This window comes from Rhea pennata, chromosome 32 (assembly GCF_028389875.1).
Source record: "Rhea pennata isolate bPtePen1 chromosome 32, bPtePen1.pri, whole genome shotgun sequence".
Lineage (NCBI taxonomy): Eukaryota > Metazoa > Chordata > Aves > Rheiformes > Rheidae > Rhea > Rhea pennata.
The window spans coordinates 970,269-983,681 of NC_084694.1; the positions used below are offsets into that span (position 1 = coordinate 970,269).

A 13,413-nucleotide genomic window follows, 5' to 3' on the forward strand; every position below is an offset into this window, starting at 1 on the left:
TAAGGACAAGCTCCATAACCCCATGGACTTGATGTCCCCACTGGCTCAGTGTCCCCATGAGCTCTGCTGTCCTCATAGGGCTCCATGGTCCCCACAAGCTCTATCATCCTCAAGAGCTCCATCTTCCCCATAAGCTCTGTGTCCCCACAAGCTCCACCATACTCAAGAGCTCCATCTTCCCCACGAGCTCTGTGTCCCCATGGGCTCCATGGTCCCCACAAGCTCCACCATACTCAAGAGCTCCATCTTCCCCATGAGCTCTGTGTCCCCATGGGCTCCATGGTCCCCACAAGCTCCACCATACTCAAGAGCTCCATCTTCCCCACGAGCTCTGTGTCCCCTTGGGCTCCATGGTCCCTACAAGCTCCACCATACTCAAGAGCTCCATCTTCCCCATGAGCTCTGTGTCCCCATGGGCTCCATGGTCCCCACAAGCTCCACCATACTCAAGAGCTCCATCTTCCCCATGAGCTCTGTGTCCCCATGGGTTCCATGGTCCCCACAAGCTCCACCATACTCAAGAGCTCCATCTTCCCCACGAGCTCTGTGTCCCCTTGGGCTCCATGGTCCCTACAAGCTCCACCATACTCAAGAGCTCCATCTTCCCCATGAGCTCTGTGTCCCCATGGGCTCCATGGTCCTCATAGGGCTCCACATTCCTCACAATCCCTATGTCCCCATGAATGTCCCCATGGGGCTCCATGTCCCCATGAGCTCCCATGGTCTGAGCACCCCACAGCACAAAGCCCCACAGCCAGGAGACCGTCCCCAACCCAGAGCTCGGTGATGCAGAACCCAGAGCCAGGTCAGACCTTCCCCTCACGGAGGGGGAAACCCGGCGCAGCGGAGGCAAAGACGAGCCGCGAAGCCGATCCAAAGCGGGTTTTATTGGCCACGTTGCAGATGGGGCGAGCACGGACGCGGGGGGGGGGGGGCGCGAGGCCCCCGTAACAGAGTCACAAATACAGCACAGGCAATAATAATAATAATAATAATAAAAAATTAAACATCTCCCGGTGGCGGACGGCCCCGCGGAGCCGGCCGCACGCAACAAAAAAATATATATATATATAATATATATAGAGAGAGAACAGAGTCAACGCTGGCGAAGCTTGGTCACGCGAGAGGGACGGCGCAGGGCAGGGGAGGCCACAGGCACTGGGGAGTCCAAGGGACAAGACAGGGACCCCCTTAGGTGATGGAGATAGGGACGCCCCAGGGTGCTAGAGATGCCATGCAGCCTCCTGCGAGGTGGTGGGGACACCACCAAGGGTGATGGGAAGGTGGCATTGATGCCCCCCACCCTGGGGTAACGGCAATTAGGTATAGGCAACTCCAGGATGATGGAGGTGCTGCTGGGAGCCTCGGGCTGATGGGGGAATGTCCTCCCACCAGGGCAGGCAACAGAGATGCCAGATGGACCCTCTTGGGATGATGGAGAGGTTGCATGGACATCTCTGGGTGACAGAGACACCAAATGGACTCCCAGAGTGATGGAGACCTCCTCCAGGCAGGTGACAGATGTCACATAGACCCTCTTGGGATGATGGAGAGGCCAAATGGACACTGTGGGGATGGTGGAAAGGTTGCACGGACACCTCCGGCCAAGGGGAACACCAAATGGACTCCCTGGGTAATGGAGACTACCTCTCCAAGGTGTCAAAGGCCCCACTAAGAGGGCAGAAATAACACATGGACCCTCTTGGGACGATGGAGAGGCCCTGCAAGGCGCCAGAGACCCCACCAGGGCAACAGGGATACTGCACAGACCCTCTTGGATTGATAGAGAGGCCGCATGGACCCTCTTGGGATAATGGAGATGCAGCACAGACACCTCTGGGGTGGTGGAGATGCTGCATGAACCCTCAGGGCGATGGAATGATCCTCCAAGGTGCTGGAGACCCCACCAGGAGGGCAACAGAGATACTGTACAGGCCCTCGGGGATGATGGACAGGCTGCACAGACCCTCTTGGGATGAGGCAGAGGCTGCACAGAATCCTCTAGGACAAAGGAAATGCTGCACGGACCCTCTTGGGATGACAGAGAGGTTGCACAGACACCTCCAGGGCAAGGGAGATGCTGCAGGGACCCTTGCAGGATGACCGAGAGGCCACACGGACCCTCTGGGACAAGGGAGACGCTGCACAGATGCTCATGGGATGACAGAGAGGTTGCACAGACCTCTAGGACAAGGAAGATGCTGCACAGACACCTCTTGGGATGACAGAGGGGCAGCACGGACACCTCTTGGACAAGGAAGATGCTGCACAAGCCCTCATGGAGTGATGGAGAGGCCACACGGACCTGCTGTGACAAGGGAGATGCTGCAAGGACCCTCCTGGAATGATGGAGAGGCTGCATGGACACCTCTAGGACAAGGCAGATGCTGCATGGACCCTTGTAGGACGATGGAGAGGCTGCATGGACACCTCTGGGACAAGGGAGATGCTGCAAGGACACCTCTGGGACGACGGCGAGGCCACATAGACACTCTTGGGATGATGGAGACGCCGCACAGACCCCCACCTCCAGAGGTGCCAAGCCCTTCCCCCTCCTCCCCCCACCCAAAAAAAAAAAATCACTCCGCCAGGGCGCCAAATCCCACCCACCCCACCCCTTCCCATTGCATCAAACATGCCCCAGCCGGGGTCACAAGAGCCGGGAAGAGGAGGTAAAAAAAAAATAATAATAATACCAAAACCATCTCCCCCTCCCCAGGGAGGGCGCCAAGGGCTGGAGCAGCCCGGTTTTCCGGGGAGGGGAGGCGGGATGGGAGGAAGGAGGCATCTGGGGGAGCTTTTGGAGGTGGTGGCGGTGGTGGGGAGAGGGCGGGAGGGGGCATTCACAACGCGAGTAGCGAGGGAGAATTCAAGGAGTCCGAGGACTGGTCGCTGCTGCTGCTCCGCTGATGCGAGGCTCCGCAGGTCGCTCCCTCTGGGTAGGTGAACACAAACGAAGACGTATAGGAGGGGTTAGGCGGTGCCGGCGCCGGCGGGGCGCCGGGCGCGAAGCAGCAGCTGGGGAAGGGGCCCTCGGCGCCGGCGGCCTGGCTCTGCTGGAAGGGCACCGCCGGCGCGGGCAGGAAGGCGGCGGGCCCGTACGGCTCCTCTTTGCCCGGCATCCCCAAAGAGCTCACCTCGGCGGTGCTCAGCTCGCCGACGTCCTCGAAGGGGAGCTTGCAGCCGGGCGCGTGGGCCACCAGCACGAACTCCAGGCGCTCCTTCTCCTTCTGCAGCTCGGCGATCTCCGACTCCAGCTCGGCTTTCTCCTCCTCCAGCTGGTCTGTCTCCTGGCAGAGGGAGGAAGAGGAAGGTGAGGATGGGGGGAAAAAAATCCCAGGCAGCAATGGAAGCCTCCTCTGATATCCCCAGGCATGGATCTGTCTCCTGGTGGCGGGCACCAGCATCACCTCTAACATCCCCGAGCTCCTGGAGGCATCATCATCCCCATCCAATGTCCCCACGCATGGCTCTGTCCCCTTCTGAGGACACCAGCTCATGAGGACATCAGCATTGCCCTCTTACATCCTTGAACTCCTGGAGGCATCATCATCCCCATCCAATGTCCCCAGGCATGGATCTGTCCCTCTGATGTCCCCCAGCTTCTGGGGACATCAACATCCTCCTCCAATGTGCCCTGGGGAGGGCAATATCCCCTTCTGATGGCCCTTGGGGACACCTCTGTCCCCATCCAACAGCCTCAGGCATGCATCTGTCCACCCATGATGTCCACCCAGCATCATCACCCTCTGATGTCCTTGGCTGACATTCCCCAGCAATGTCCCTGGCTCTTGGGGACACAGCACCCCCTTCCAGTGCCCCTAGGCATGGATCTACCCCCCAGCTCCTGGGGACAGAGTCACCCCTCTCCAGTGTCCCCAGCTGCCTGTGACCTGCACCCAAAGGCCCTCCTCTGACACTGACCCAATCATGGCGAGAGGCATCATCTCCTTCCAACATCCCTGCTCATGGATCTGTCCTTTCTGATGTCCCCAGAGCATGGGGGACATCCTTGCCCCCACTGCAGTGTCCCTGGACATCCGCACCCCTCCAGTGTCCCCACATCATGGGGACATCCTCATCCTCCTGCAGTGACCCTGGGCATCACTGGTCCCCTCTGATGTCACCAGACCTCAGGGACATAGGTGTCCCCCTCTGATGTCCCTGGCTCCTGGGGATGGTGTTGTCCTCTCTAACACCCCTGGGCGTTGATCTGTCCCTCTGATGTCCCCTGCTCCTGGGCACATCATTGTCCCCCTCTGGTGTCCCTGGGCATCAACCTGCCCCCCATGAGATCCCCAGCTCCAGGGGACATCATCCCCCTCCAACATTCCCACCTCCCTGGGATCTGCTCCGCAGGGATCAGTCCACCCCCTCCAGTGTCACGGGGATGTCAGCATCCACCTCTGACACCCCTAGGGTGGGATCTGCCCCCCTCTGCTGTCCCAGCTCCTGGGGACATCATCATCCCCCTCTGATGTCCTGAGGCACTGATATGTCCCTTCCAGTGGCCCCAGCTCCTGGGGACCCATCATCCACCTCTGATATCCTCAGGAACTGCATCCATAGGGATCCTCTGTCCCCCTCCAGTATCCCTGGGCACCCATTATCCCCCTCGGATGTCCTCAGGCCCCAGGGACACTGGGGTCCAACATCCCCAAGCCCTGGGGACACAGCCATCCTCTCTAATGTCCCCAGGATCTGCACCTATGGGGACTGATCTGTCCCCTGGCCCCGGGGACACCATCATGCTCTTCAACGTCCCCAAGATCTGCACCTATGGGGACTGATCTGTCCCCCTCTAATGCCCCCAAGTCCTAGAGACACCATTGTCCCCTACAACATCCGCAGAATCTGCATCCACAGGAGCGATCCATACCCTTCCAACACCCCCAAGTCCTGGGCCTGGGGACACTCCTGTCTCTTCCAACACCCCCAGGCCCTGGGGACACCGTTGTCTCCAACATCTGCAGCCATAGGGAACTGTGTCCTCCTCAAACGTCCCCCCGAAGGAGGGGACAATAGTGTCCCCAGGACAGCTCCTGGGGATGTTATCCCTACGCTTTCATAATCCCCAAGTCCTGAGGATGTCATCACCCTCGTAGGGGCATGGAGACACTGGATCTGCACCCATGGGGTTTCTGTCCAGCATCCTCAGCATCTGCACCCATGGGAGCCACCTGCCCCCCTCCAAAGTCCAGGGGACACCACTGTCCCCTTCAACATTGCCAGAATCTGAGCCATAGGAGCGACCTGTCCCCCTCCAGCCTTCCTAGGCCCTGGGGACACCATCTTCCCCTCCAGCATCCCCAGGGAGGGGTCTGCCTCCCTCCAACGTCTCCAGGTCCCAGGGAGATCATCACCCCCTCTAGTGTCCAAGATCTGCAGCCATAGGGAGCAACCTGTACACCTCCAACACCATCAAGTCCCAGGGACACCATTGGACTAGGAACCTGCATCCCTAGGGTCCCTGTCCAACGTCCCTGAGAGCTGCATCCATAGGAGACCCGTCCCCCGCCAACATCCCCTAGACTATCAGACACCATCAGCCCTTCCAACGTCCCCTAGACCTGGACCCATAGGAACAAGCTGTTTCCCGGTCCTGGGGTCACCATCATCTGCTCTAGCATCCCCAGGATCTCCACCATAGGAGCCGTCTATCCCTTCCAACATCCCCACACACTGGGGACACCATCATCCTCTCCAACATCTCCAAGACCTACACCCGGAGGAGCTGTCCCCCTCGATGTCCTCAGGCCATGGAGACAGCATTGTCCCCTCCAACACCTCCAGGATCTGCATCCATAGGAGCCATCTGTCCCCCTCAGCATCCTCAGGTTATGGGGACACCATCATCCCCTAGACCTGCACCCATAGAAGCAGTCTGTTCCCAAGTCCTGAGGATACCATCACCTATCTCCTTCAGTGTCCCCTAGACCTTGGGACACTATCATCCCCTCCCAACGTCTCCAGGATTGGCACCTATAGGAGCCATTTATCACCCTGGACATCCTCAGGCCTTGGAGACACCATTGTCCCCTTCAACTCCCCCTAGACCTGCACTCATAGGAGCAGTCTGTCTCCTAGACCTGGGGACATCATCATCATCCCCAGGATCTTCATCCATAGGAGCCATCTATCCCCCTCGACATCCTCAAGCTATGGGGACACCACCGTCCCCTCCAACATCTCCAGGATCTGCACCCATAGGAGCCATCTGTCCCCAAGTCTTGGGGATGCCACCACCCTCTCCAGCACCCCCAGGCCCCTCGGGGTCACCGTCATCCCCTCCAACGTCCCCAGCACTCACCGCTTGCAGCCGGTCCGTGAGCTCCCGGCGCCGGTTGCGGCACTTGGCGGCGGCCAGCTTGTTCCTCTCCCGGCGCACCCGCCGCTTCTCCTCCTCCTCTGGCGTCAGCTGTGAGGGCGACAGCACCGTCAGCCAGGGTGACACCCCACCACCACCCACCAAAACCCCCCCCAGTTCCTCCCCCCCCCCCCAAGAAAAACCCTGCGTCGCAGGGACGCCACTCACCGTCTCCTCGCGGCTGCGCCGGGGCCGAGCCCGCGTGGGGCGGGAGGCGCCCGGCGAGGGTCCCGCGCCGAAGGCACCCATGCCCGGCGCCGAGTAGCTGGGTCCTGGCAGGTCGTAGGGGTCGACGGGGGCGGTGGGAGGGGGCTGCTGCTGGTGGGCCATGGGCCCCCCCGGCGGTTGCGATTGGGCCACCGAGGAGATGAGGGTGGGTTGCACCAGCCACTGCAGGTCCTGGCTCGTGGTGATGGCCGTCACCGTGGGCACGAAGGAGCCGGGCATATCCCCCAGGCCGCTGCACTCCTGCGGAGATGGGGCGAGGGGCACGCTCAGGGCACGGCCGGGGGCACCCACGGGCGACCCCGCGCTCGCACCCTGGCACCCACGCACGTGGTCCCTGGCACCCAAGGATCAGTGCACAAGACCTCGCTTGCACCCACGCACGGGGTCCCTGGCACCCATGCGCAGGAGCTTGCTTGCACCCATGCGCAAGGTCCCTAACACCCATGCACAAGACGGCGCTTGCACCCACGCACGAGGTCCCTGGGCTCCAGCACTCATGTCGGAGACCTCGCTTGCGCCCACGCGCAACATCCCTGTCACCCCAGCACCCATCCGTGCTGGAGACCTGGCTTGCACCCACGTGTGACACCCCCAAACAGCGACACCTCGCCTGTCCCCACGCGCGAGGTCCCTGGGCCCCAGCACCGATGAGCGCTTGCACCCACGGGCGAGGTCCCCGGTGCCCCAGCACCAACAGGTGACATCTCACCTGCACCCACACACAAGGTCCCTACGCCCTGGCGTCGGCGTGCAAGACCTCGGGGGCAGCTGTGCACGAGGTCCCTGGCACCCATGGGCGAGACCTTGCTTTCCCGCACGCACGAGGGCCCTAGGGCACCGGGGGTGCAAGGTCTCCCCTGGCACAGGGCCTTCCCCCCCCCCCCCCAGTGCACGAGGGTCCCCTGGCACCAATGCACAACACCATCCTGGCACGAGGCCCCTTACTCATGTGCAACCCCCCCCCGGCACCCAAGGGGGCACAGGCACAGCTCTGGGTGCTGGGGTGTCCCCACCCATGGTGGTGGTGGGGATGCAGCTCCAGGCCCCCCGCCCTGAGGTTGCACCTCAGGGACATCTAGATCCCCCTCAGTTTGCACCAAGGGTGGGGGGCACCCAAAGGGCATGGGGGGGGGGCCAAGCGAGACCTCCAAATTGCACCGGGGGGGGGCGCCTAGGTCCCCCCCCCACACCCATAACTGGCCCAGGATTGGAGGAAGGGGAGGGGGTCACCAAGGTCCCTGCCCCCCCCCCACACCCCATTGCACATGGGGCTGCAATGGGCAGGGGTGGGGGCGGCACCTTCCCCCCCCCCCCCGGGGCTAACAGAACCGGCCGTGCACCGGGTGCTCCAACCCCGGTTGCACCGGGAAACGCTGGGGGGGGGGGGGTTGCACTACTTCCCCCCCCCCCCGGTGGGAACGGGTGCACCGGGTGCCCCCCTCAATTGCACGGTGTCTGCACCCCCCCCTATATTTGGGGGGGGGGGGTCGCGGTGCGCCCCCCCACCACGCGCAGCGGGCAGCGCGCGCGGTTCTCCCCCCCCGCCTCGCCCCCCCCCCCGGTTCCCCTGTCGGGGGTGGGAGCCGGTGGGAAGTGGGCGTGGCCCCGCGTCGCGACCAATAGGCGCGCGGCGGGGGCGTGGCCCCGCGTCGCGGCCAATGGGCGCGCGGCGGGGGCGGTTCCCGCCGCCCCTTAGCAACGGGGGCGGCCGCCGCGTTCCAAAATAGCGCGCGCGCCGCACGCTGCGCGCGCGGGGGGGGGAGGGGGGGGGGTGGGGAGGAGGAAGGAGCCGCGCGCGCCGTACGTGCGTGGCGTCATCACGGAGGGTTCCAGCGCGTCACGCGTTTACGCACGACCCCGCCCCCTCGGCGTCCGCGCGCGCCGCCGCCGCCGCCGCCGCCCCCTCCCGCCGCCCCGGCGCTCACCTGCGCGGCGGCCGCCGCCGTGGGGCTCCCGAAGGAGTCCACCGAGGACAGGTACTGCGACTCGGCCGACGGCGACGAGCTGCAGCGCGACGCGGAGTCGTAGTCACCGGGGAAGCCCTGGTACATGGCCCCGGGGAACCGGGGGCGGCGGCGCCACGCCAAGGCTGCACCGGGAGCGGGTTGGGGGGAAAGGGGGGGGGAGGGAAGCGGCGGCGCGCGTGCACCGGGCCCGTCAGGCCAGCGGCATCGCTGCGGCCGGCCCCGCTGTGGAGCTCCCCCGGTGGTGCCGGTGATCCGGTGGGAGAAGCTCCGCTCCGCCGGTTTAAGGTCCCGGTTGGCTGCTACGAGGTGCCGCCGCGCTTGTGTTCAAACTCCCGGCGCGCCGGTACGAGGAAGTCCCGCTCCGCCGGTACGCGGCTCCGGTGCACCCGCCGCAGGCTCCCGTTCAAACTCCCGGTTCCGCCGGTACAAAGCCCCGGTTGAATAGTCCCGGCTCCGCCGATGCCAAGCCCGGTGCACCCGTCCCAGGCTCCGGTACAAAGTCCCGGGTCCGCCGGTGCAAAGCTCCCGTTCAAAGCTCCGCGTCCGCCAATACAAAGCTCCAGTTGGAAAGTGCCGGTCCGCCGGTACAAGCCTCCGGTTCACAGCTCCCCGTCCGCCGGTGTAAAGCTCCGGTTGGAAAGTCCCGGTCCGCCGGTGCAAGTCCTCAGCGCACCTCCCCCTCTCCCCTCCTCCTCCTCCGGTTGCAAAGTCGCGCGTCCGCCGGTGCCAGGCTCCGGTGCCCCCGCCCCAAGGTTCCGGCCGCAAAGTCCCGGCGCGCCGCTCGCGGGCCGCGCTGCAGCTCCGGTGTCCGGTATCCGCCGCCGCCGAAGCGCCTCCGCACCAGCTTTTATGAATGAACCGCTTCTCCGCCGCGCGCCCGATTTATACGGCGGCGCCCCGCCTCCCGCTGACGTCACGCGGCGGCGCGGCCCCGCCGCCCCGGGCCCCCGAGCCGCCCCGGGCCCCGCCGCCGCCGCCGCCCGCTGCCCGCCGCGCTCTGCGGCCCCGCTGCCCGCCGCCGCCGTTAAAAGGCGCCTCGGCGGCCGCGGGAGAGGAGGGGATCCCTCGCCCCGCCCGGCGCGGAGTTCCTGTGACGCAATTAGCCATATATGGGCTTGTCTCGGCTGTGTTTGTTTGGTATCCTAGCAATGACGTCAGAGGGAATCCCTTGCTCGCAGCGCCGCCGCCGCCGCCGCCGCCGCCGCCGGAGCAGCGCGTATTAATAGAAACGGGCACAACGGTTCTAGAAACGGCCCGAGCTCTCCGGGACGGCGGCCGCGGGGGGACCCTCCGGCGCCGGGGGGACCCCCCCCACCTCTCCCCACATCGGCACCCTCCCCCCCCTCCGGTAATTCCCCCTACACACGCACCCGGCTCCGACCCCGGCACCGGGAACCTGCAGGTGCCCCCCGGGAACCTGCCGCCTTCCTCCCCCGGGGACCGGCTCCGGTAACTCCGCTCGGCCATCGGGACCCCCACCCTCACCCCATGGGAAATCCCCTTCCCGGTAGCGGCCCCCCCCCCTCCTCCTCCAACCACCACCACCACCGACCCGGGATCCCGCCGGTGCCCCCGCGGCCGGGCTCCCCACACACCGGCGTGTTACCGGCACCGGGCAGCGGCGCACCGGGGGTGGGGGGGGTGCCCGTACCGGGGCAGGGGGCACCTGGACCCCCCCACACACACACCGGCATGTTACCGGCACCGGGCAGCGGCGCACTGGGGGTGGGGGGGTGCTGGCACCGGGGCAGGGGGCACCTGGACCCCCGCCACACACACCGGCGTGTTACCAGCACCGGGCAGTGGCGCACCGGGGGTGGGGGGGTGCCGGCACCGGGGCAGGGGGCACCGGGACTCCCCCCCCACACACACCGGCGTGTTACCGGCACCGGGCAGCAGCGCACCGGGGGTGGGGGGTTGCCCGTACCGGGGCAGGGGGCACCAGGACCCCCCCACACACACACCGGCATGTTACCGGCACCGGGCAGCGGCGCACCGGGGGTGGGGGGGTGCTGGCACCGGGGCAGGGGGCACCGGGACTCCCCCCACACACACACCGGCGTGTTACCGGCACCGGGCAGCAGCGCACCGGGGGTGGGGGGGTGCTGGCACCGGGGCAGGGGGCACCGGGACTCCCCCCACACACACACCGGCGTGTTACCGGCACCGGGCAGTGGCGCACCGGGGGTGGGGGGGGTGCCGGCACCGGGGCAGGGGGCACCGGGACCCCCCCACACAGACACCGGCGTGTTACCGGCACCGGGCAGCAGCGCACCGGGGGTGGGGGGGTGCCGGCACCGGGGCAGGGGGCACCGGGACCCCCCCACACAGACACCGGCATGTTACTGGCACCGGGCAGCGGCTCACTGAGGGTGTGGGGGGGGGGTGTCGGCATCGGGGCAGGGGGCACCGGGACCCCCACACACCTGCGTGTTACCAGCACCGAGCAGCGGCGCACCCGGGGCGGGGGGTGCCGGTACCGGGGCAGGGGGCACCGGGGACCCCCAGCAAGGTGTTACCGGGCACCGGGAATCCCCCGGTACCGGGGAATCCCTGTCCTGGTGCTACCAGGACGGGGCAGAGGGATCCCGTGGGGGGGGGTCCCGGGAGCGGCGGGAGCAGCAGGAGCCCCCGGGAGGTCCCGGTCCGCCCCCCCCCCCCCCCGGTGGTGCCTTTGCAGGCGGGAGCAGCACCGGGAGGGGTCCCGGGAGCGGGGCGGAGGCCCGGGGTCCCGCTGGGGGCCAGCACCTGAGCCCCTCCTGGGGCCCCCAGTCATCCCGGGGGGGGGGGGTCCCGGGTGCCGGTGCCGGCAGATGCCAGGACCCTGCTGGCACCCAAGGGTGCAGGGCCAGCATGGGGACGCGGGAGGGGGCTGGCACGGAGACACACAGGGGTACAAGCCCTTGCATGGGGACACACGAGGGTGCAGAGCCTTGCACGGGGACACACCGGGGTGCAGGGCCTTACACAGGGACACACAGGGGTACAAGTCCTTGCACGGGGACACACGAGGGTGCAGAGCTTTGCACGAGGACACACGAGGGTGCAGAGCTTTGCACAGGGACACACAGGGGTGCAGGGCCTTACACAGGGACACGCAGGGGTATGAGCCCTTGCATGGTGACACACAAGGATGCAGAGGCCTTGCACGGGGACACACGAGGGTGCAGAGCCTTGCACGGGGACACACAGGGGTACAAACCCTTGCACAAGGACACACTGCGGTGCACAGCTGGCACGGGGACACATAGGGATGCAGGACCTTGCTCGGGGACACATGGGGACCAGGACCTTGCATGTGGACACATGGAGGTGCAGGACTTTGCACAGGGACGCACAGGAGTGCACGGCCAACACAGGGACACTTGGGAGTGCAGGACCAGAACAGGGACACGTGGGGGTGCAGGACCTTGCACGGGGACATATGATGGTGCAGGACCTTGTATGGGGACACCGGGGGGTGCAGGACCTTGCACAGGGACACGTGGGGGTGCTGGACCTTGTATGGGGACACCGGGGGGTGCAGGACCTTGCACAGGGACACGTGGGGGTGCTGGACCTTGTATGGGGACACCGGGGGGTGCAGGACCTTGCACAGGGACACGTGGGGGTGCTGGACCTTGTATGGGGACACGTGTGGGTGCAGGACCTTGCACAGGGACACGTGGGGGTGCTGGACCTTGTATGGGGACACCTGGGGGTGCAGGACCTTGCATGGGGCCACGTGGGGGTACAGGACCTTGCACAGGGACACGTGGGGGTGCTGGACCTTGTATGGGGACACCGGGGGGTGCAGGACCTTGCACAGGGACACGTGGGGGTGCTGGACCTTGTATGGGGACATGTGTGGGTGCAGGACCTTGCACAGGACACATTGGGGTGCAGGACCTTGCACGGGGACGTGTGGGGGTGCTGGACCTTGTATAGGGACACATTGGTGTGCAGGACCTTGCATGGGGACACGTTGGGGTGCAGGACCTTACACAGGGACACGTGTGGGTGCTGGACCTTGTATAGGGACACATCAGGGTGCAGGACCTTGCACAGGGACACGTTGGGGTGCAGGGCCTTGCACGGGGCCACAGCTGGGCACCCAGCACCCGTCCCACCACCGCCGTGAGCCGGCTGGGCCGTGGTGGCACCGAGGTCGAGCTGCCAGCAATCGCAGAGCGAGACCCTGCCGGGAGCAGCTGTGCGGGTGGTGGCACCCCCAGGGCCACCCACCAGGGTTATTCTGGGTGCCCCACACCACCCCCCCTATACCCCAGCACTGCTGCCCCATGCCCATCACCGTGGCACAGGGCCAGCTCCATTTTGGGGGATTCCCACGCTGCTGGCTGCCCTGTGCCCATCACCGTGGCACAGGGCAGGCTCTCGGCACCGCCAGCCGCACTGTGCCCATCACCGTGGCACAGGGCTGGCTCCATTTGGGGGGGATTCCCACGCTGCTGGCTGCCCCATGCCCATCACCGTGGCACAGGGCAGGCGCTCGGCACCGCCAGCCGCACTGTGCCCATCACCGTGGCACAGGGCCGGCTCCATTTTGGGGGATTCCCACGCTGCTGGCTGCCCCGTGCCCATCACCGTGGCACAGGGCAGACGCTTGGCATTGCCAGCTGTGCCGTGCCCATCACTGCGGCCTCAGGCCGGCTTCCTCATTCCCAGCTCCCCCCGGGCCCAGTGCCCTGTTCCTGGTATTCCCAGGCCCAGTATTTCATTCCCAGTGTTCCCAGACCCAGTGCCCCCCGTCCCAGCTCTCCCATTCCCAGTGTTCCCATTCCCAGTGTTCCCAGACCCAGTGCCCCCCGTCCCAGCTCTCCCATTCCCAGTGTTCCCATTCCCAGTGTTCCC

At 65.7% G+C, this 13,413-nt stretch overlaps 1 protein-coding gene across 2 annotated transcripts; it reads right to left on the reverse strand.

Moving 5' to 3' along the window:
* Nucleotides 1-867: 867 nt before the first annotated feature.
* On the reverse strand, nucleotides 868-9,520 carry FOSB (FosB proto-oncogene, AP-1 transcription factor subunit). 2 transcript variants are annotated; one of them, XM_062598233.1, is made up of 5 exons: nucleotides 8,521-9,520; nucleotides 6,536-6,835; nucleotides 6,311-6,418; nucleotides 3,138-3,290; nucleotides 868-2,935 (listed from the first exon to the last, which is right to left on the reverse strand). In XM_062598233.1, exons 1-5 carry the CDS (start codon nucleotides 8,644-8,646, stop codon nucleotides 2,870-2,872), a joined length of 753 nt encoding a protein of 250 aa, XP_062454217.1. In that variant the 5' UTR covers nucleotides 8,647-9,520; the 3' UTR covers nucleotides 868-2,869. The 2 variants fall into 2 exon arrangements, with proteins under 2 accessions (XP_062454217.1, XP_062454216.1); XM_062598232.1 differs by having other exon boundaries at nucleotides 868-3,290; nucleotides 8,521-9,519.
* Nucleotides 9,521-13,413: the final 3,893 nt, after the last annotated feature.

Excerpts from the sequence above, each read along its gene's own strand:
- FOSB (XM_062598232.1), bottom strand. The coding sequence starts at position 8,646 with ATGTACCAGGGCTTCCCCGGTGACTACGACTCCGCGTCGCGCTGCAGC. Across the intron at positions 6,836-8,520 it reads CGGCGGCGGCCGCCGCGCAG|GAGTGCAGCGGCCTGGGGGA; the intron begins GTGAGCGCCGGG and ends CCATCTCCGCAG. Across the intron at positions 3,291-6,310 it reads TCACGGACCGGCTGCAAGCG|GAGACAGACCAGCTGGAGGA; the intron begins GTGAGTGCTGGG and ends TCCCTCTGCCAG.